The 24,362-nt window shown below is 38.6% G+C and overlaps 1 protein-coding gene and 1 pseudogene across 4 annotated transcripts in view; both read left to right on the top strand.

Moving 5' to 3' along the window:
- The window catches only part of LOC114297590 (putative LRR receptor-like serine/threonine-protein kinase At1g06840), a 70,680-nt gene that overhangs the window by 42,797 nt on the left and 3,521 nt on the right, over positions 1-24,362 (top strand). For 2 of the 3 annotated variants that reach the window (XM_028242049.2, XM_082918939.1), the window contains 11 exons: positions 889-963; positions 2,230-2,298; positions 2,577-2,645; positions 2,976-3,047; positions 3,148-3,234; positions 3,682-3,750; positions 5,232-5,740; positions 6,812-6,970; positions 7,348-7,631; positions 20,344-20,395; positions 20,759-21,009. In XM_028242049.2, the coding sequence (XP_028097850.2) occupies positions 889-963; positions 2,230-2,298; positions 2,577-2,645; positions 2,976-3,047; positions 3,148-3,234; positions 3,682-3,750; positions 5,232-5,740; positions 6,812-6,970; positions 7,348-7,631; positions 20,344-20,395; positions 20,759-21,009 (1,696 nt within the window). The remainder of the gene's footprint in view (positions 1-888; positions 964-2,229; positions 2,299-2,576; positions 2,646-2,975; positions 3,048-3,147; positions 3,235-3,681; positions 3,751-5,231; positions 5,741-6,811; positions 6,971-7,347; positions 7,632-20,343; positions 20,396-20,758; positions 21,010-24,362) is intronic. The other variant, XM_028242048.2, reaches the window with a different exon arrangement.
- Positions 13,742-17,693, top strand: LOC145822297 (actin-1 pseudogene; annotated as a pseudogene). The gene has a single exon (XR_014363392.1). The product of XR_014363392.1 is annotated as an actin-1 pseudogene (transcript).

The following is a 24,362-nucleotide window of genomic DNA, read 5'->3' as shown; positions in this document are numbered from 1 at the left end:
TAAGGTAGGTAGGGTTTTCCTTAGATTTAATCTAATGGTACACATAAAAGATGCTAATCCAACGGTGAAAGACTACCAAAAAAAAATAAATAAATAAAAATTAAGAATAGCTCTTTTATTTAATTTATATATATTATATAATTTATATAATATATTAAATTCAATTCGGGTTCGGGTTGCTTGGGTCGGCCATTGATTCTACCCAGGTCTGGCCCGAATTACAATTCGGACATCACAAATTTGCCCAGGCCCGTCTAGATTACAAGATATAATTGCCTAAGTCCTAAAAAAACTCGAGCTGAGCTCGGTTTGCTCGGGTTGAGCCCGCCGGAGTTGCACCCCTATCTCAATTCACCAAGTCAATGTTCCAACCTATGATACAGTCAGAATAGGGTGTTAGCATACTGTCATCTAGTTGGTACTCCAACCATTTTGTTTTAACCTAAATCAATTAATGCATTTACTATCTCCTAAGATGCGACATCTTAGCAGAGCAGTGAATTTGTCCATGAGAAAAGTATGTCAAATGCGATTTGCAGCTCTATGCAAAACTTATTTACATAAGAAATGGAAAGGCGGGATGTTGCTCTCATCGTCTTCACAATTCCTAACTTCCCTGTCTTCCTTTTATTTGGTTTAGCCTTCTGTTTTTCTTTTTTATGTCTGTATTTGCTTTGTTTTATTTTTATTTTGTAAGCAGTCACATGTGCACACTAGATATTGTTAAAGGCATTACACTGGTTCTAACAATGGGGAGCATGGTAGCTCACTCATGAATGGTGCCTTGCTTGTGCCATGTGATGTCCAGCACCGCAAAACTGAAGTGTCATAACGCTAATTTCTGTCTGTCTGTCTGTCTGACTCTCTCTCTCTCTCTCCTCATTGCAGTCAACTTGATAATAATAACTTCAGCGGGAGTGGGATACCAGATTCATATGGTAACATGTCTAAGCTCTTGAAATTGTAAGTTTTTTTTTTTTTTTTTTAAATATTTCTAATCCTTTATCTTTTTTTATTTTTTATTTTTTTTTTCAATGATACTGAACCATATCATTGGACCTGCTGCATTTTTGGGAAATTAAAGATATTGGCAGATCATGGATATCTCAATTTCTCGCCGATGTGAGACGGGGAGAGAGAGATGGTTAACTTTTAAAAGGGGTGAATTGTGCTAAGGGTCCTTATAGTTTGGAACTTGTATCACTTTAGTCCTTAATTTTTTAATTGTGACATTTTTAATTTTGAATTTTGAAACTTGTTTTAAATAAGAGCAATTAAAGATACTATTGAATTTTTTAAGGGTAAAATTATCAATTTGATAAAATATAAATTAATTTGACAAAAATAAATGTTAAAAAATTATTTTTGAATTTTTAAAAATTATTTCTACCTATTAAAGATAAAATTATATAACATTGATAAATCTTTTAGACATTTATTTTTTTTTTTACCAAATTAAATTTTATTATGTATTTAGATAATAATCATGTAAAATTAATTTTTAAAAATTAATCATGTATTTTTTTTTTTATCAATTTTACATAATTTTATTTTTGGTGGGTAGAAATAGTTTTTAAAAAGGGCAAATTACAAACACCCCCTCGAGGTTTGGTGAAAATACAGATTCCTCCCTGAGGTTTGAGAAATTACAAATTGCCCCCTAAAGGTCAAATTTGCATAACAAATTAGGGGGGAATCTGTATGAAAATAAAAACCTCAGGGGGTAATTTGTTATGGAAATATAAACCTTAGAGGGCAATTTGTAATTTTTCAAACCTCGGGGGGAAATTTGTATTTTCACCAAACCTCAAGGGGGTGCTTGTAATTTGCCCTTTTAAAAATTAAAAAATATTTTTTTGACATTGATTTTTTTCAAATTAGTTTATATTTTATCAAATTAATGATTTTTCCCTTAAAATTAAGTAATGATATGTTCAATTATTTTTATTTAGAGTAAGATTTAAGATAAAATATATGACAATTAAAAAATACGGAGTTTTTTAAAAAACTATTTCGCTGCATTCAAAACCAACTCAAAAGTCAACATTGCATGTTTGTATTATCTCCGTAGAGTTGTATGGACTTTTGTATCTTTACAATTCCTCTGGCTTGCATTTGTTATTTTTATTTTTACATTGAGGGATGTATTTTCTTCTTTTATTATTGAATTTGCAGCCATCCAAATTTTTTTACGCCAAGTATTTAATGCTATTCCCTTCAACTCAACAGGAGTCTTAGGAACTGCAAATTGGAAGGAATTGTTCCTGATCTAAGTGGTATACTTGGCCTTCGTTACTTGTAAGTCTGTAAGTAGAAGTCATATAATGTTTTAGGTCATATTTCTGCGAGTGTTGATGATGATTATACCTTACCATTGGTAATTTAATTGTATTTTTTCATTGACCATTCTGATTTTTAACTATTTACCTGCATTTTTTCTCAGAGTACATGTGACTTTTTTGTTGTAAATATTCTTTCTGAGACATAATTTAAGTTAATCAAATTAAGAAATTCAGATTTTTCTGAAGATGCACTACTCATGATTATATCTGACATTGTTAATGTTCATGTTACAGAGACCTCAGCCAGAACCAACTCTCCGGAAGTATACCATCAAGTAAACTTTCTGCTAATATCACAACTATGTATGTGGCTGCTGAAATCTAGTGTTGCTAAAGCTTGGTTCGATTTAATTTCTCAAGTTTTCTCATCTCTCTCTCTCTCTCTCTCTCTCTCTCTCTCTCTCTCTCTCTCTCTCTCTCTCTCTCTCTCTCGTACACATACACATGCACTAGCACAAGTGCCCGGGCACGCACGCATACTTGGGTGCATACATTTTACATATGTATGCATGTAAGTAGATACATACACTCTTCGATGTTAAACAGCTGGTTGTTTCTATTAAACTATGTTGTCTTTCGCCAAATTAGTAATATTTTTTTATCAGTAATATATCATTATGACTGACATTGCAGTGACTTATCAAACAATACAATAAATGGATCTATCCCCTACAACTTTTCAGGCCTCCCTTATCTCCAGACCTTGTGAGAAGCTTTATGTTCCAACTCCACTGTCTTATTGCACATTGTTGTAATGTAATTTTGACATTTTCGCATTCTTGAATTGTGTTGTCTTCTAATGTAGATCACTTCAGAACAATTGGTTAAGTGGTTTCATTCCCTCTACCATTTGGAAGAATATGACTTTCAGTGCAGATGCAAAACTCAAATTGTAAGATATATATGATGGCAATTATCTCCTATTTTTGGCTGGAAAATTTTCTAAAAATTCTTTGTATGGTTATTCTTTGACTATTGAGGTCAACTAGAGAATGTTTTGTGAGTGGAATTAATTATGTTTTATTTCCATGTTTTGTCGCACAAACACAATTTTCTGGTGCCAGAATATGTTTGACACTTTTTCTGGACTTGGGGACCTGGCCAAATTATTGGACTACATCCTGGATGAAATGAAGTGCCTGTGTATTTTTTTTTCAACAAATATATGTATCATTGGAATGCATCATGAAAGTATCATACGGAAATTTTTGCAACCCACGGATATAACTATTTCTCATGGCACTGTCTATGGACGTGTCACTAAACAATTTCACATCCAAATGATTTATTCAACTTAAGTTTTTGCTGATTCTTGTTTACATGGCATTTTTATTTGCAGGGATTTTCGAAATAATCTTCTTTCAGATATTTCTGGCAGCCTTGATCCTCCTTCAAATGTAACCATGATGTAAGTTTCTGGTTTTCTATATGAAATGTACACAGCTTATCAACGTAATCATTCCTATCACAGTTGATCCACTTGAAGTTCAGTAACCGCAAATAGTTTTTTTTTTTTTAAATTTCTACATCATATTTGGAGGATGTATTTCAGTAGCATTACCATGTGTTTTTGTAGTCTAGGAGTGTGAATATAAATAGCTATCATCATCTCAGTATGTCATTATTATCAGTTGAGCTTTGAATGGGCAAACATTTTTCTGAATAAGCTGAAAAGTTGGGATATATTGAAATCCAACATCTGGGTGAAGCCTAGTCTTAAAGGAATTGATATTTACACTTGGATAAACTATAACAAGGTTCTGATGGTAATTTACCAACAGATATTGAGATCATTGGACATTTTGAATGAAAATAATAGCAAAACCAGTAAAGAGTCATCTGGTTAGAGTGAAAAGTGGAGACAAGTTTGAATGTGTCAGAGGGTAGTGAATAGGACAACCTAAATTTTTATGAATAAACTCAATCCCTTTTCTTTAATTCACTTCTATTGTCTTGTATTGAAATATATCAAATTTATTTTATTTTATTTTTTAAAATTTAAGTCAACTAAGAAATTTTGATTTCCTAACACAATTTAAGTACTTGGTTGAGTTAAACAATTATTCTTAGTTGAATTTTATAACTACAACTAAGATCAAGTTCTAAGTGGATATTTTTTAATTCAATCTCTTTACCATCCAAGGATCAATCTTAGCTTATAAAATTTTACAATGATTAAACTTCTAGTTTGGAGGGAGTGTGCTCAATTAGCAAAACTGTACTCAATCTTATAATTTTACTTTTCATGCCAGAGTACAATTAGTGAATCATGCATTTATGGATCATAAACGTTCAACTCAATTCCACAACTAAATTACATTCATCTCATTGCAAAACAACAAAGACTGCATTTGCATTAATTTGGTGTCGCTGTTATATCATATCTATCACCTGTGATGATCACACCAGATGTCAATGTGATGTTTAAAACAAGTGACTACACAAGTTGAGTGAGGTATTTTTTGTCTTTATGTTAAGCCAATTAATGTGATAGTGAGATAATGCACTAGATTTTCTTGTCTTTATCTCAAACCAATATTCATGTTGGGAATAAAGAGAAAAGTTAGATACACAATTGTGACAATGATCCATTATTAATGTACCTGGGGGTGGATACAACTGAACACATTGCTAGTGGGAAGCCCAGTTAAAAAATTCTAAGCAACCAAGTTTAAAACTGACTGCCTACCTACCACAGCCCTTCTTTCTTCAAGCTTGGAGCTAATCATTAAAGATGGAACACTAGGATACATATCAAATTTAATGATATGTATCTTTATCATATTATTCATTTTTTCTGTATGCTTCTTGATGATAAACTTCATGCACGTAAGTTTTCTGCTAACCAGTATCAAAGAGTTTGATGATCTTTAATGTCTAAATTATCAGGCTTCAAGGTAATCCTGTTTGTGATAGAGCGAATCAACTAAACATTACCCCATTTTGTGGACCTGAAAATGAAGAAGGGGCTACTGACAGCTTGAGTCACGCCAATAATAGCTGCCAACCTCAGTCTTGTCCTTTAAGTGATCATTTTGAGTATGTCCCTGCATCTCCTCTGAATTGCTTTTGTGCTGCACCATTTGGAGTTGGATTACTTTTACGGAGTCCTAGCATATCAGATTTCCCTCCATATAGGCTTCCGTTCGAGGTGTACATGACCTCAAATCTTGGCTTGGAGCTTTATCAACTATCCATCGATTCAATTCTGTGGCAAAACGGTCCTAGGCTAAGGATGTATTTGAAAATTTTCCCCCAGGTCAATGATTCTAATGAGTTTAATGAAAGCCAGATTCAAAGAATAGCAAACCAAATTGCTACATTTGCAATTCCTGGGAATGATACCTTTGGCCCTTATGATCTGCTCAATTTCACTCTCCAAGGTCCTTATTCAAATTGTACGTCTCCAAACTTTTTTTTTTATGTTTATGGCTGCATGTGTACCCATTAATTTCTCCAATGAACTGAAATTGTTAAATGAAACACTATCCATTTTATGTTGCTTTCTCACTGAGCTGTGAATATATATTTCTTGAATTAGCAGTAAGACCTAGAAGATCTTTAGGGTTGTTATTGTTGATGCCCACATACCAGGTGGGTGCTTCTCGGGGATGGGGAATGGAATGCTTCACTCATCTAAAATGCAGTCATTTGATGCATCTAATTTTTTAGCCAAGCTAAAACTAAAAGTGTGTTTCCTGCCCCCACCCCCTCCCTCTGCCTTTTCTTTCTTTATTGTTATAATTGTTTGTATTTGACCTTGTTCCTTTATTCAATTTATTATTTGCAAGCTGAAGTTTCTGCATAAAATATTTTTTCCTTTCTTCATTTTGGTCCAAACAAAGTCACTGGTGGTAGCCCTTCCCATACCCATGAATTCCCAAAACCAATACTGCGTATTTCTTAGAAAAACATGCTGACATGGCTTTCCCCTTAATTTTATTAAGTTTGACCTGTTGTTGTATTCCCTCAAGTCTTTGGTAGTACAAATTTTATCTATAAGCACCATATTACTTTATGCTTATGCCATAATATTGACATTTTTTAACCCTGCTAGTATGGCTCTTCAGATTTTTTAACTTTTGTTAGTGAATTCCTGTGCTCTAAATTGCTAAATGAATTTCATTCTTCTATACGAACTCTTTTATGGCCACTTATTATATAGGGCACACCCTAGTTTACTTTTACTTTATTTTATCACTACATTGATACATTGAGTTGCTATTAGTGATGTGCTAATAAAAAAAAATTCATCCATAAGGCATAAATTAAAGTATTAAATTGGTTATCTACCAACATAATCCTTCTCCTTTTGGGCTTGAAACTGTCTATTTGAAAGAAGCATGACACTATTGGAACTATTATACTTTTTTTTTTCCTTCCTGAAGAGATTCTATTGTCCTTTCACTGAAGAAGTCACACTTCTTGACCATGACAGTGTGAATTGACGATTGTTCTCACTATTGCAGTCTTTCTCCCACCTTTAAAAACTGGTATAAGCAAAGGTGCAGTGGCTGGAATTGTGCTAGGGGCTATCTCATGTGCAGCTGTTTTAATTTTAGTAATCATACTTGTGTTCTTGAAAATGAAGCCCAGATCCCAGCATGAAATTCCAAGAGATCAATCAAGTGAGTCTTTTTGTTATTATATCCATGGTCAACTTTCTTACTTTTTAAGTTTTATTTGAGAAATTGTTGTAGAGGATGACTTTCATGAGGAGCAAAGAAGATGATGAACTCTTGAGCTGCTATTCCTGTTAATCTTTTGATGAATGGGCTGGGATATAAGCCTAGTCCATCCAATGTCAAAAGCATCCTTGTAAAGCTAACAGTCTGGAAAATTTAATATGTTGTTAGTATACATAGGGTTTAAGGGGCTCTCATCCCATGTTGCATAACTGAATTCTGTTTTTTTTTTTTTCCTTCATGTCAAATTGTCAATTGTAATGCATATGATGAAAAACTTTTACTATACCACTTGTTTTTCTTTCTTCTTCTTTTTGCAGTTATGAAAATCCCCGTCAAAATAAAAGGAGTGAAAGGATTTACTTTCAATGAAATGCAAGTGGCAACATGCAGTTTTGGCATCAGTAGGCAAGTTGGTCAAGGGGGTTATGGAAAGGTTTACAAAGGCATATTAACTGATGGAACAGTTGTGGCAATAAAGCGTGCACAACAAGGATCCTTACAGGGTGAAAAAGAGTTCTACACTGAGATAGAATTGCTGTCACGGTTACACCATCGTAACCTGGTTTCATTGGTAGGATATTGTGACGAAGAAGATGAACAGGTATGAACTGTGTTCATTTCAAGACAAACACAGATCTTTTGTCAACCTTCCAGTTTTTTTTTTTTTTTTGTCTACTTTGTTGTGTATAGACCTGGATTGGATATCCACCTCCCTTCACTGGTTCAGCCATTAGTTCATAGGGTAAATACACGAGTACATGCAATATAAATGTGAGTTTTGAGAAGAGAAAAGTTAGGGTATGAGTGGTATCTCATACCCTTTTATATTAAATCATAAACATAAGTTAAGGCCTAAATAAAGGCTCAGTACAGCAAATAAAGATATTGAATAAAAATAAATAGGAAATATCCTAACACGTTCTAACACTCCCCCTCAAGCGGGTGCGAAGATATCTCTCATGCCCAGCTTGCTGAGAATGTCACGGAATGGTTTAGTCCCTAATCCTTTGGTAAGAACATCAGCCAGTTGATCCCTAGACCGCACGAATGGCGTACATATAGTGCCACTAGTAAGCGTTTCCTTGATAAAATGCCGATCAATCTCCACATGCTTGGTCCTATCATATTGAACCGGATTGTGGGCTATATTGATGGCGCCTTATTGTCACAATATAGCCGCGTAGAATCTGTCTAATGAATTGCCAAATCCCGCAAGAACAATCGAATCCACAAAAGCTCACACGCACCTTGAGCCATAGCTCTGAATTCGGCCTCTGCACTAGACCTCGCAACAACATTTTGTTTCTTGCGTCTCCAAGTAACTAGATTTCTTCCGATAAAGGTACAATAGCCAGAGGTGGATCTTTTATCAGTTATTGATCCAGCTCAATCAGCATCTGTATATGCCGCCACACTAAGATAACCATGCTTTGAAAAATAGAGACCCTTTCTCGAAGAAGATTTCAAGTACCTCGGAACCTGCATAACCGCCTCTAAGTGAGTTGCATGTGGAGCATGCATAAACTGACTAATCATACTCACTGCAATAGCAATATCAAGACAAGAATGGGATAGGTAAATAAGCTTAATCACTAGTCTTTGGTATCTCCCCTTGTCTACAGGCTCGCCTTCTGGATCCTCACTAAGCTTTGGTTCGGGCTCTAGTGGTGTATCACAGACTTTACTTCCAAGCATTCCCGTTTCTTTTAGCAAATCAAGCACATACTTTCGTTGACATATGAAGATTCCATCTTTGGACCGAGCAACCTCAATCCCTAGAAAGTACTTCAAGCTGCCTAAGTCTTTGATTTCAAACTCATTAGCCAAATACTCATTTAACCGAAGAACCTCCTCAACATCATCCCCTGTGAGTACAATATCATCCACATAGACAATAAGAGCTATCGTCTTACCATGTGAGGAGTGTTTCACAAACAAAGTATGATCAACTTGACTTTGTTTGAAACCATATCTCAGCATGGCCTCAGTAAACCTCTCAAACCAAGCCCTAGGAGACTACTTAAGGCCATAAAGTGACTTGCGTAATCGGCACACCTTTCCTTTGGTTTTAACATCCTCAAAGCCTGGGGAAATGTCCATGTACACTTTTTCTTCCACATCTCTATGGAGGAAAGCATTTTTCATATCAAATTGATGAAGAGGCCAGTAGAGATTAGAGGCAAATGAGAGAAGGACTCTGACAGAGTTCATCTTAGCAACATGTGCAAATGTCTCTTCGTAGTCTACTCCATAAGTCTGAGTAAAGCCCTTAGCCACCAATCTGGCCTTGTAACATTCAATTGAACCATCTGCTTTGTGCTTCACGGTGTACACCTATTTACATCCAACAGGTCGTTTGCCTTTAGGTAACGCAGCCAATTCTCAAGTGCCATTTTTAGCAAGAGCTCTCATCTCCTCCATCATGGCATGCTTCCACTCAGGAGTAGAAAGAGCATCCTGAAAATTAGAAGAAAGACTCACAGAAGAAGCTTTAGATAGAAAAACTTTATAGGAAGAAGACAGATTAGTGTAGGAGACAAAATGAGAAATAGGATGTTGAGTACAAGACCTAACCCCCTTCCTTTTAGCAATGGGAACATCTAGATCAGAAAATTCAGAAAGGATTGAGTTACCTAGAGGTTCATCAGAAGGAGAGGATTTTGGACACTCATCAGAAGGAGAAGATAACAATGGAGAATCCGAATTAGTCTCTTGTACCCAAGTAACTTTCTGCATATCCTTGTCCCTGACATACACTTTGTAGTCTTTCACTGCGGATTGAGAGTCAATATTCTCAATAGTTGGGTCACCAGTAATAATAGTCTCAACAGTCTTAATGGCTGATGGTAGTGATACAGGAGTCGCTTCACACCTTGAAGAGATAACTGGGACACCGGGGAGGACAAGAAGTAGGACTGAAATTCAAAGAAAGACACAATCATGGAGACAAACCATTTTCGAGAGAGGGGATGATAACACTTGTAGTCTTTTTGGGTGGTGGAGTAACCCAAGAAGACACACCAAAGAGACCGAGGATCCAACTTATTACGGGTAAGAGAATGATTATGAACAAAGCACAAACACCTAAAGGTTTTGGGAGGAATGGAGAAGACAGAAGAAAACCTGAAGAGGAGTTTGTTTATGAAGAATCTGGGTAGGAAGACGACTGATGAGGAAGGCGGCAATGAGAACCGCTTCCCTCCAATATGATCGAGGAACCCGCATTTCAAAGGACAAACAAACGCGCAATATCAAGAAAATGCCGGTTTCTACGCTCGGCAACACCATTCTGTTGAGGGGTATTAGTACAAGAAGTTTGGTGAATAATACCATGAGTGGCAAAATAGCTAGCAAGGCCAGAGTCAATGTATTCCCCTCCATTATCAAAACGTAAAATTTTGACAACTGCCCCAAACTGAGTGCAAATCATCTTATGAAAATTTTGAAGCACAGAAAAAACCTCACATTTGTCCTTCATAAGATACACCCAGGTGGTCCTAGAACAATCATCAATAAAGGTAACAAACCATCTTTAAAGACACAAAACGAGATGGACCCCATACATCATAATGAATCAAAGAAAAAGGAACTAAACTTTTATTAATAGAAGAAGCAAAAGAAGCTTTGTGTTGTTTGCCGAGTTGACACGACTCACAGTGAAACTCAGAAACATTATTTTTCAAAAAACCAAAGGGAAAAAGATGCTTAAGTAACAAAAAAGATGGATGCCTAAGACGGCGGTGCCACAGTCAGACGTCTTCCTTGGTAAATGGAAACTGAATGGGTGAATGAGCCAACTTGTCTGCTTGATTCAGGATATAGAGACCATTCTCGTTTCTACCACTGCCAATCATTTTCCTAGTGATAAGGTCCTAAAACAGACAATGATCAGGAAAAAAAGGTTACACTATAATTTAAGTGCCGAGTAATACGACTCAAAGATAAAAGATTAACATTAAAATTAGGAACATGTAGGACAGAAGATAAAGGAAGAGAAGCAGTGACATGAATTAAATCTTTCCCAGACATAGAAGAAATGGTACAATCAGCAATTCGAACTTTATCCTGTCTTGAAGAAGGGGTATACACGGAGAATAAATCAGAAGACCCAGACATGTGGTCGGAATCACCAGAATAGATAATCCAAGGCAATGTTTGATGAGAAAGGAAAGCACTTGGAGAAGAGGCTAAATTACCTGAATGGGCAATGTTACCTGAAGATGAACTAGATGCCGGACGGTCTAGTAAGTGGCGAAGAGCAACCTCCAACTCAGAAGTAGAAAACCTAGAGATATCAGCAGATGGATCAACTGGAGCGGTTGGGCTCAGACATTAGGCCCTCGGCCTCGAGACTGACCGGAGCGACCCCCTCGAGAACCAGAATGGTCTCCACGACCCCTAGATGGCTACTCATGCAACTTCCAACAAGTCTCACAGGTGTGGCAAGGGCGACGACAAAAATCACAGAAGAGGGTATCCTTCTCAGAAGGAGGACGAAAACCATGATCCTCATCTCGAGTGGGGCTGAAATCAAGGCAGACCAATCAGAAGAGACAGCCGGAAGCATAGCAGAACGATGACTCTCCTCATTCTGCACATAAGCAAACGCTTCTTAGAGAGAAGGAAGCGTATCCATACTAAGCACACGATTCCGAACAGGATCAAACTCCACATTCAAACCCCACATTCAAACCTTCCAAGAACTTGAAGACCCATACTTGTTCAACAAATTTCCAGTAACCAGCAAAATTAGTGGGACAAACAGGCTTGAAGTCTTGAAGATGATCAAGTCTCTTCCACCAATTGCTAAGGAAAGTAAAATACTGGAGAATAGTCATCTCACCCTGAATGGACCGGTCAATGGAGCGTCGTAACTCAAAAGTCTGTGAGAAATTGCCTTTGCGGGATTATGTAGCAGCCACAGCCTCCCAAATATCCTGTGCTGTGTCCATAGATAAGTATCCCTCACCAATCTCCGAAACCATGGAGTGTATTAACCAGCCATGATAAGAGAATTAGTAATCTCTCACTAATCATAACTTGCATCGGTGATATTGGGAGCCTGAACGCGCCCATCAACATATCCCATCTTCCCTTTGCTCTTCAAAAATATAGTCAAACTCTGCGACCACGCTAGATAGTTCTGACCATTACAGAGAGAGGTGGTGATTTTTTGGTCAGGGTGGAGAGAATCGTCATAGTAGTAGTTAAAACAGAACTCGCGCCTTAAGTAGCAAGTAGCGAAGTAGTAGACTCACTAGTCAATTCTGCCATGAAGACTTTGCTACGGAACCCTCACAAACAAACCCTGGGTGAATCATAAACTTGGAAGATGGGAGAATATACCAATGAATTTAAAACGAACGAATTTAAGAGAACATTTTTTTTTTTATGAAGTCAGACAGATAACAAAGACAAACAGACAGAGATTAAGAAGAAAGAGTTACACCACGATGTATTGTGAAGACAGAGAGATGAAGACGAAAGAGTTAGGTCAGTGCATACCTGGGGTCTCCAAGCTAGCCGACAGACTAGGGCTGGAGAAAGAAGGCTCCAACGAGCCCTAGGGTGTTGTTGAAGACCTAGAGGCTGTGCTTGGAACTTCGACAGGGTTGTGGCTTCGACTGGGGCTGTCGGAGCCCTAAGAGGGGCGCCTGGTGCTGGCGAAGCCCTAAGGAGGGCTGTGGCTAGGGTGGTGGTGCTATAGGCTTGTGGCTAGGGTTTGTTTTGTTTTGTTTTTTTTTCTCTCTTTATTTTTAGAGTAGCTCTGTTGCCATGTGAGTTTTGAGAAGAGAAAAGTTAAGGTATAAGTGGTATCTCATACCCTTTTATATTAAATCATAAACATAAGTTAAGGCCTAAATAAAGGCCCATTACAGTAAATAAAGATACTGAATAAGAATAATGAAATAGGAAATATCCTAACACGTGCTAACAATAAACACATGCATACACTCGTACATATTGCTATATTAAGTGTTGGATAAACATGGAGGTTTTGCATTGACAATAATGTAGCTTTATGGAAGTGGGTTTGATGTTTTTTAAAATTTAACTACACTGGATAAGGCTCACAATTAGTATCTTGGTAACATATCTTCCTTGAACGAAAGTGAATCAACAACCAAGATTAAGCCCCAGATGGGATGATTAACTTACTATTTCAACCAGCCAACTTGTCTGGGTCTGATAACAATGTGTAGAAGAAGTATGGAATTGAATGGTTTACCCATGAATGAGGTAGAGGCCATGTATATATAATATATTCATGATATAATTTAGGAAACAATATAAACAAGGCCCTAAATCTGTAATTCATACGATCACGGATTTTATACAATCTACCAAAATAAAAATATTCTAAGTCTTATATTCAACATTCTAATTCCTATATTCAACACTCACCCTCAACAAATACAGCTTGTTAATGGATGACTGGAGCAACATCGGTCTAACAGACTTTATGAACATGTCTGCTAACTGCTGAGGAGAAGAGACAAATGATGGACTCACAATGCCAATCCAAACCTTTTCTCTAATGAAATGTGTGTCAACCTTGATATGATTGATATGCTCATGAAGCACAAAATCAGAGGATAACATAATGGCAGATTTGTTATCATAAAATAAAGTGGAAAGAACAGTCTACTGAAAACCTAACTCTGCTAGAATAGAGCGAAACTAAAGAATCTGACATGTCTCATGTGCCATAACCCGATATTCAATTTCTGTAGAAGATCTAGAAACAACCACCTGCTTCTTACTTTTCCATAATATAAGATGATCACCATAGAAAGTACAGAAGCCAGAAGTGGAACGCTGATCAGCCTTAGACCCTGCATAGTTAGCATCGGTGAAACAGGAGAGCCCAGATTGAAGATCAGATATGAAGAACAATCCCAAGCCAGGAAAAGTCTTCAAATACCTCAAAATGTGATGAACTACGTTAATGTGCTTTATACGAGGTGCATTCATGAACTGACTCACAACACTAACCACAAATGTCAAATCAGGTCTAGTGTTGGTTAAATAATTGAGGCATCCAACAAGGCACTGATACATGACTGGGTCAGCCAGCAACTTACCAGACGATGTAAGCTTGACATTAGGTTTACACCCTAACATACCAGTATCCTTAAGCAAATCAAGAGTATACCTCCTTTGAGACAAGGAGATCCCCTGCCTTGAGCGACCTCAGTTCCCAAAAAATATTCGAGACATCCCAGATCCTTAATATCAAAAGTTTGGCCCAAATCCTTTTTTACTTGACCAATGTTGACAAAGTCATCATCTGTGAGAATAATGCCATCCACATAAACTAACAAGACTACACACTGACTCGTAAAATTCCAGCAAATGAAACAAGCATGATCTAAGTGGCACTGAACAAAGCCTATAGCTATGAGAACAAAACTAAAGCAACCAAACCAACGGATAAGAGATGGTAAAAAGATGGTAAAAAGCAAGAAGATGGTAAAAATCATGACTACACAATTAAATTGTTTGGCAAGATGACTAACGGATAAGAGATTATAGGCAAAATTTGGAACATACAAAACAGATAATAAAGTAATGGTAAGGGATAAAGACACTCCACCCTTATGATGAACGGAAGATGAAAATGTGATGACGTGAAGACCACCTCCTTAATTAATTAAGTTAATTATATGATTTGCATTGATTATGTGTTTATGTGCTATTATGTGCCATGTGTGAAACGAATTGTGATATTGTGAGCAGATATGGTTAGGATAAGAATTGAACCTGTCCAAATTCACTTAAATTAAACAATTCTTATCATAATCTAATTTAAATTAAACTAAATTTAATTATACCAATATGAATTAGGCTCTAATTACCTATCCAAATATTTAATTTTAACCTTGTATAAATTACTGATTTAGACAGGTTCAATTCATATCCTATATACATCTGTTAACAATAACACATTTCAAAGGTTGGTTTGGTTCATTTAAGTCTTCACAGCTCATTGGACGATATATTTTATTATTGGCAGGCTTCCGCCAGCCCTTACTATTGTATTACTGTTAAGCAGGCCTTCAATAATCTTGGATTACTGGCCGGTCATTTTTCTAATCCCTTAGGGCGGGGGTTGGGTCATGACAGAAGAACCATCAACAAGACACTCAGATTGGACGATAGTAGTAGGGACCGAAGAAAGAAAGGAAAACTCACCCATCATATGATCATTAGCCCTAGAATTTAGAGCCTATGAGGAACTAGCAGACCGAACATGGAAAGCAGTAGTAGCACTTGTACCAAGGGTGGCAGCAGTGGAATACGATTAGCCACGAGAACTAGCAGTGAGAGATCCAAACTGAGACTGAAGCTGACCAGTCTGAGTTTGTAACTCCTATAAATTAGGGATATTAGAAGACCCAAGAGTAAGAGTAACCTCCACTAAAGTAGTAGTGCGAGAGGTACCAGTACCATGAGGGTGAGAAGAACGTTGCCTCAACTCAGGATCAAACTTGAAGCAATGAGCCTTAACATGACCGAAAGCACCACAATGATGAAAAGTAACTGAACCAGTAGAACCCCGAGAACCAGACTTTGCAGTAAGAGTCATCTGATTAGATAAAACCGAAGACACAGGAGAAGGGCTTGGCTGAACCAGACGCCTATGGTGCTCATCGCTATTAATGGTGTCAAAGGTCTCATAGAGAGATGGCATGGGTGATGTGTTTAAAAATCTGAGTTTAAAGAGATTCAAACTTAGAGTTTAAACCCATCATAAAGGTAAGTGTGCTGGCGAGCAAGGTGTTTGGACACAAGAGAGGTAGCATCTGTTGGTAACTTAATTAAGGGCTCAATTGAGCCAACTCTTCCCAACGGACCTGAAGATATTTGAAGAACTCCGCCACAGAAAGTCCCAAAGTAGACTGAGAGGCAGGAGCAATATCATGATAAAGCTTAAAGATGCGAGTATCATTATGAGCATGAGCATACATTTGTGACAATGCACGTTATAGAATTGGAAGTGTATCACAATAAAGGAACCTGTGGTAAATACGATCCTTCATGGAGTTGAAGATCCATTCCAAAATAGTACAATTATTAATATCCCACTGGGCATGGGTAGGGTTTGTCGTAGCTGGCTGGGTAGTAGTAGGTAAAAGTCAATGGGCCTTTTCCTTTTCCCCTAAATAGAGTTTAATGGAGCGGCTCCACGCGGCAAAATTTGTCCCATTTAACACCACACTTGTAATACGATAAACAGGAGTGTGATGAGAGAGAAAAATCAGAACTAACTGGGACAGATTTTATGGGTACATCAAAAGAGACAACAAGAGATAGTGTTAAAATCCACCCACTACACCACTACCACCTCACCTACTCCACTAAACCTAACCCACTACACCACTATCACCTCCACTTCACCTACTCCACTAAACCTAACCCACTACACCACTACCACCTCCACTTCACCTACTCCACCTACCACCTACTACCACCTACTCTTCTATATATAGGAATCATTGTAACATATCTAAACATCAATCAATAATACATACAATTTATCTCTATCAATATATTTTACATGGTATCAGAGCTATAAGATTTAGGCCTATACTCCTTTCTTTCCGGCGGGCAGCCGGCCGGCAACCTTGCCTTCGCTGCCCGCGGGAGTTTTTTCAACACATATCACAAACACATACCAGAAACTCTTCTTTCTTTGTTTTCTCATCTTCCTCGTCACTAATTTCTTTCTCTGTGGTGACTCCACCCAAGACATCCCTTCTTTCTCTCATTGCAAGGTTTCCCAAAAGGAGGTAGTATAGGATGGCAGACAGCGAGGATATTCAGCCCCTCGTATGTGATAATGGAACTGGAATGGTTAAGGCTGGATTTGCTGGAGATGATGCTCCAAGGGCTGTATTCCCTAGTATTGTCGGTCGCCCACGTCACACTGGTGTGATGGTTGGCATGGGCTACAAATATGCATATGTTGGAGACGAGGCTCAATCCAAGCTTGGTATCTTAACTTTGAAATACCCAATTGAGCACGGTATTGTGAGCAACTGGGATGACATGGAGAAACTCTGGCATCCCACCTTCTACAATGAGCTCCGTGTTGCTCCAGAAGAGCACCCTGTTCTCCTGACTGAAGCACCTCTCAACCCCAAGGCTAACTGGGAGAAGATGACCCAAATCATGTTTGAGACCTTCAACACTCCTGCTATGTATGTTGCTATTCAGGCTGTTCTTTCCCTATATGCTAGTGGTCGTACAACTGGTATTGTGCTGGACTCTGGTGATGGTGTCAGCCAGCAGATTCATACACACACACCCATTGGAGGAGGGGGGAGACACGGTTTCTCTCTCTAAAGACCCACACTACTCACATTTTTTCGAATCTCTCTCCATTCCATGGACCCAACATCATCATGTTGTACCCCACTCTGTCTCTCTCAATTTTTCACTTTCCACTACACCACCAGCGCACCTTCTTTTCCCTTTAATATATTATTATTATTATTCTTATTACTAAAAAAAAAATTAAAAAAAAAAATTATTATTATTATTTTTATTTATTTTCCTTTTTAATTTTAATCTTTTTTCTATTATTATTTATGCTCCCTATTGTGTCATTCTTGCCATCCGATTTGCACCAAAAAAAAAAAAAAAAAACAAAACAAAAGCCGACGACGACTTGCACACCAAACTCCTTTTATTCATGTCGGGGCTCACCCCGTTCACCATTTTACAAAAAAAAAAAAAAAAAAAACCACAACACAACAACCACACCCACAGTGGGATTTTTCTTCTCTACTCTGCAGTCGGTCTCTTCTTCTTGCCTCCATCCTGGGCGGCCCTTGACGGTGTTGCCTCCGTGTTTCCCACTCCACTGGGCACGATCACTATTCCCTGCTCCTCCACTGCAGCATATGGCGGACCTCCGAATCGGAACATCACGGTGGCCTTCCGCTTCAGCTCCTTGTTTTCTGCCTTTAGCACACTTATCTCTGCTCACGCATCCTTATACATGCGTTGGAGCAGAGCCAGCTGGGAGTTTAACTGTTGCACCTCATTTGTCCTGCTCTGCAGCCGGTGCGACAAGTTTGTGACCGCAGTCATGGTTTCCACACATGACTTCAGAGTATACTGATTGGCCTCAATATCAGTTTGCACCGCCATTTTTTGCTCCACCGACCGCATCGGAAAGTTCAACGGAGCAAACACAGAGGTATTTGGTTGAGGTTCACTGGCCACCGCACCAGTTATTTCTCTTGTGGACTCGTTCAGTTCTGGAAAGAGCGTGAGCAGACCACGGGAAGAGGAGGCCAGGTTCTGGGTAGCTGGGCGGGAAGAAGAGGCCATGTTGCTAAGTGTTTCAGAGACGGGTTGGTTACAGAGTATTACAGAGTTTCTCTCTCAGCAAAGGAAGAGTTTTTTTTTCAGAGGATTTTCAGAAGTTTTTTGTCTGCCTCAGCCTCAGCATCAACCTTGGTTAAATAGCCAAGGCAGCCACGCGTATCGCGCGCCACTTGACGACAAACGGGCGCGCCAGCCAAGGCCCTCACGTGCCTCGCCATCATATCTGGCACGCCTTTTTATGGATTGGGCACGCCTTTTGATGGCACGCCTTTTGAAAGATTGGGCACACCTTTTGAGGGTGCGACTTTTTAGGGGTCCGACAAGACTCTGTAAACTGTCCCGACATTGATTCCGGTTAGCTCCTTCATGGGTCCGACAAGACTCAGTAAACTGTCCCAACATTGATTCCGGTTAGCTCCTTCATGGGTCCGATAAGACTCCGTAAACTGTCCCGACATTGATTCCGGTTAGTTTCTACAAGGGTCCAGCAAGACTCCGTAAACTGTCACAACATTGTCTGCTACAACGGTCCGACATGACCCCATAAACTGTCTTCTACATCGGTCTGACACCGCCATCCAGTGTCCTCTACACCGTTATGACACCACCACACAGTGTCCTCTACAACGTTATGACACCCCCATACAGTGTCCTCGACAACGTTATGACACCACCATCCAGTGTCTTCACCAATGGTCTGACACGACCATACAGTGTCTCCTATCCTCTTTTATTTTTATGTATTTTCTTGTTTTGTTACTCTCTCCAAACTCAAGTTGGTTAGTTCCTATCCCCCTTGAGTTTGCGGGGGCCTGTTAAAATCCACCCACTACACCACTACCACCTCACCTACTCCACTAAACCTAACCCACTACACCACTATCACCTCCACTTCACCTACTCCACTAAACCTAACCCACTACACCACTACCACCTCCACTTCACCTACTCCACCTACCACCTACTACCACATACTCTTCTATATATAGGAATCATTGTAACATATCTAAACATCAATCAATAATACATACAATTTATCTCTATCAATATATTTTACATACAATTTATCTCTATCAATATATTTTACAGATAGCTTAGTCATGGTGGAATAATAGGGGCTAAAAATCACACAGAATCACAACAAAACAGTTCAAAACAATGCAAGAAACTAGAAAAAAAACTCAACGGCTTATCCAAATAAATGCTACCGAACAAACATGGTAACCCAATGAGCAAAATAAATATAGAAAAGTGTTTACCACATAAAAACAAGAACCCTAGAAGGGTAAGAAAGGGGTAAAACTACCCAAGAGGGACAACCGCACTAGACCCAAGCCAGAGGGGGTCTAGTCGGCACCTAAAAATCTGGTGGCAGCAGTTTTGAAAGGCTGTCGAGGGGCTGAGGAGAGAGAAGGGTGGCTGTCAGCTAGGGTAGAAGAATGAGAGGCTGTTGGGTGGCTGGGTAGGAGAGAAGGGGTTGTTGGTGAGATGGGTGGAGCTGTCAGGTGGAAGGGCTGCCGAAATAGAGAGAGGGTGGTGGGTGGCTAGGGTTTGGTGGCTCTAATACCAAGAAGAAGTATAGAATTGAATGCTTACCCATGAATGAGGTAGAGGCCGTGTATATATAATGCATTCATGATACAATTTAAGAAACAATATAAAGATGGCTCTAAATCCATGATTCATACAATCTACCAAAAATAAAAATATTCTAAGTCCTATATTCAACATTCTAATTCCTTTATTCAACGTGTTGGTTGGCATCTTTTACTGTTCCTTTACTTTGGTCAGATAAGGGAAGTTTAATGTTTTTTATTTTTTATTTTTTATTTAGCACTAAGTTTTTTGAAGGAAAAAAAAAAAGGAAAAAAAGATGAGATTGAACATCATTAAGTTTACTTTGATCATATGAGTTGCATTATAATTACTTAATACCGAGTTATATGATCTGACCAGTTTGCTTGGTTGTGCAGATGTTAGTGTATGAGTTCATGCCTAATGGTTCACTACATGATCTCCTTTCTGGTAAGGATTTTGTAATCTTCAATGCTCATTATGCAGTTGTTTGTCAGTGTGTGGATTTCTGGTGCGATTACATCCTAATTCCTGAACTCCTGAAAATACTGCTTTTCTCCCCATGGTTTTGAGGGGAGGATCAGGGGTTTTACATGTTTCTGTTTTCACCCTTTGTTTTTTAAAATGAAAGAGAGACGCATTTGATGGAATAATTTGCTTAAAGGACTACATTTTGTGATTTGTGCTCAAGAGTTTATTCTACCAATATGCCAATATCTCTTTTAAGACAGGAAGCAATCAATGAACTTTAGTTTTTCTGGTTTATATTTAATCTTATTGTCTGTTTTACATTTTCGGTCTGTTATATGACAGCTGGATCCAAAGAATCCCTAAGTTTTGGAAGAAGATTGCATATAGCATTGGATGCAGCCAAGGGCATTCTCTACCTCCATTCTGAAGCAGACCCTCCAGTTATCCACCGCGATATCAAGGCAAACAACATACTGTTAGACTCCAAGTTTACAGCAAAAGTGTCTGATTTTGGAATCTCAAGGCTTGCACCGGTAGCAGATACCAGTGGAATTGCAACTGCTCATGTATCCACAGGAGTGAAAGGCACACCAGTAAGAATTGCTCTAATGACATTTTGGGATCATAGCTGTGAAATTATAAAATCGAATGCTGCAATTAGCACCCCATAAATTATTTTGGACCCATCTATTTGTAGCTTTTTTTTTATTACAATAATAACCTCAAATAAAATTACTACGAAAGACATTATTAATTTTGGGACACCCGTCTCACAATTAAACCCACACGCTCACTACATCATGAATTAGGGTTTATGAGAGCACCCACCTCCATCACCACCCATCCATCTTCCCCAAATTCCACCTTCAAAACCTATTAACTCTCAAAATCTTGAAAACCCTTTGGTGGCAATATTTCGGCGGTAATGATGACAACCATTTGATTACCTACACTTCTCCGGCAATGACAATGAGTGAAATTTTTTTTGACAACCACAATTCCATAAGACAAAAGGAGTACAACAATAAAAGCTTAGAGAAGGTTCATAGCTTTGATATTGATTGACCTTGTAAGGGTAAGTTTCTTGAAAAAAAATGGCAAAAATAGTAAAATATGCTTGTCATTTTTTCGGGACTAAACTCCCGAACATATGACTGAAATTTAGGAACACAAACCTGAACATTGTTTATTTGTTCGGTAACCAGTAACCAAACATTTATTATTTGTTCGGAAACAGATAACCGAACATTATTCATAAGTTCGGACCTATTTTACTGAGAAAACTAAACCAATTATTATAATTTTTTTCTGCAAGAGAAGAAATTACTATGAAAAAACTAAGAAATTATGTGTATATATATATATAGAGAGAGAGACAGAGAGCATACCAACTGTGACGATGGATGAGGCAACAAAGATAGTAATTACATTACCTCTTCTTCTTCTTCTTTGGGGGCTTTGTTAGGGTTTTTTTGGAAGTGGAATTTTTTTGGGGTGTAGGGGTGTGTGGGTGTGCATTTAATGAGTGGAATGTTTTCACAAGGATAATTTTGGTATTATTCGGAGGGAGAAAAGAAATTTTAAGGGTTTCAAAATTTATAAGTGGGGGTCCAAAGATATGAAGAGTCCAAAATAATTCATGGGGTGCTTATAGCACCACTCTATAAAATCAGCTTATGGAGTGTCGAAGGCATCCATGCACCTATGGCATGTTTGCATGATGGTAGCCATTGATGGGGCTTGAGCCACAACATTGATCCCTAACTACATAATCTTCATGAATTGGTCAATAATATGAGCTTGAGCAATATAACAATTCATCTTGACCATACACACCTTTCCTTTTCCTGTTTACAGAGTCTATTTAGGAATCATGGATTTATGTGACAATCATAATTAGAGATAGAGGGATCATACTCTTGACGTGGAGTTCCCTTTGCAGGAATTGCCCCTTCTAACTGTTGTCAATATCATGTGTTGACGTCCCTGAACGCCCCGGGAGGGTGAGCTCCCGTTCCATTCATTTGGGGTCACTACAGCTCAGGACTCTCAAATTGTCACGGTTCGTAATCTGAACCAAAGAGTCCAAATCCGGCAAGTCGTTTTGAGAAAACAGATTTTTTGAAAGAAGTGCCAAACATGGACTGCTTTGCCAGATACAGAGTCGCCACCTACATATTTTATTTTGGGAAATTTAGGAAACCCTGACTCGTTTGCCTAAGGCCACGTGTCCGTCATCACCAAAGTTGCCTCGGCTCGGGAACTTGGGTACGATTGGGGAAGGTCACTTCGTGAGCACCCCCGCTCGCCCGATCAAAGATCGGCCTCTACTAACCATGATATCTAGTTTTGAAAACATTATGCATTCTTATTCCGGTTATTAGCCTAGATTTACTATGTGATGCGCACAGCATACAAGTATAGACTGGATCGCCTGAATTGAAACAAAACATTTCATGTTTGTTTGTTTGAAAGATGGTTTGCTACTTGCAAGTAGGCTTAAAATGCAGATTTTGCGCCACCCTCGGGTGGGCTTAAGAAAAAGATGGTTTTGTCACTATCTAGTGGGCTTAAAACTCACAGTTGATGATTTGTTCCAATCCAAATAACCCAACCTTCACCCACAGGCATTCAGGCAGTTATATCACATAAGCATATAGCCTCATGGTAAGCATGCTATTCATGGCAGTCACTCACACACGTGCAAGGATGCTAAAGCATAAAACTCACCGAGTACTCCAAGCCAAAACAAAAAACTCATTAGAAATCCATGCATGATCCTAATTATACAGAAATGCCTAATGCAACACATGCAAAAATGCAACTATAGCAGGCTCGGCTATTCTAAACATGGCATATGAGATGCAACAGCTAACAGGTATTCAACTTGGAATTGAAAATACGATGCAGTTAGTATGATGCGCCGAGCCCGGTGCATGCAAAACAGATGAATGAATGCAAACATGCTGTCATACTGTATGTTAATTGAAATATGCCCTAATCTAACCATCATAAGCAGGTAAATAAAAGGGAGAAAGACGTGGGGTTGGAAGACATACATCACACTCACGCACACTTATTACAACATTGCCCTCGCGCAGAGGGTCCGAATAAATATGCAGTCCCGAATAAAAGAATATTACAGTCCAAATAATACAGTCCAAATAATGTACAAATTCCTAATTAATTTACAAATTAACTAAGAAAGCTGTAAAACTGGCGTGCAAGCCAGGGACTGCCTTGATTCTGATGAATGATGTATGTTTAGGCTGCCTTGCGCGGAAATCCACTGGGATGCCCCAATTAGCTTCTGTTTGCACCTGTTCTTGAAATGCGTGCCAAGCTCCGAAAAGCTGTTGATTCTTCATTTTGCTGCAACAGAGAGCAGGAAAGGGGCATGGCAATGTATTTTCACAAATGTATGCATGTCTCGATCCTCGTGCCACCAATCACGTATATCGATGCATGATGGCCGAGGAGTCGAATTGCACAACTCAATATGAAATGAATGCATATGAAAATACAACAAAACCTAACTCCATCATGGATAATCCGGAGTGTCAGTGACTGGGGAATTGGGACACGTTCCGTCACTCGGAGTACAGAATGTACCTCGTTTCCCGTGCCCGAGCTAACTCCTATCCCGAACACGATGCAATATGCATGATATGCATGGAATGCAACTAAGATACAACCTAACATGCGAAAGGCTATGAAATGGCATACACGATGCACGAGGAAACATGGCATACACAATGCGCTAATATACGGCCTAGCATACGCAATGCTATGGAGTGAAATGGCATACACAATGCAATATGAACTTACACCAACACAAGTGAACCTCAGCCACACTCACATAGGAGGCCATAAGATGAAAATGAGACAACTCGAAGTGCGTGCACGCGTGCACGCAAACCGAGGACCGACCCTATGGCACGGAATG

The sequence above is a fragment of the Camellia sinensis genome, chromosome 3 (assembly GCF_055761805.1).
Source record: "Camellia sinensis isolate YWXY chromosome 3, ASM5576180v1, whole genome shotgun sequence".
In the NCBI taxonomy this organism is placed as follows: Eukaryota; Viridiplantae; Streptophyta; class Magnoliopsida; order Ericales; family Theaceae; genus Camellia; species Camellia sinensis.
This window is presented reverse-complemented; position numbering and strand designations above follow the sequence as displayed.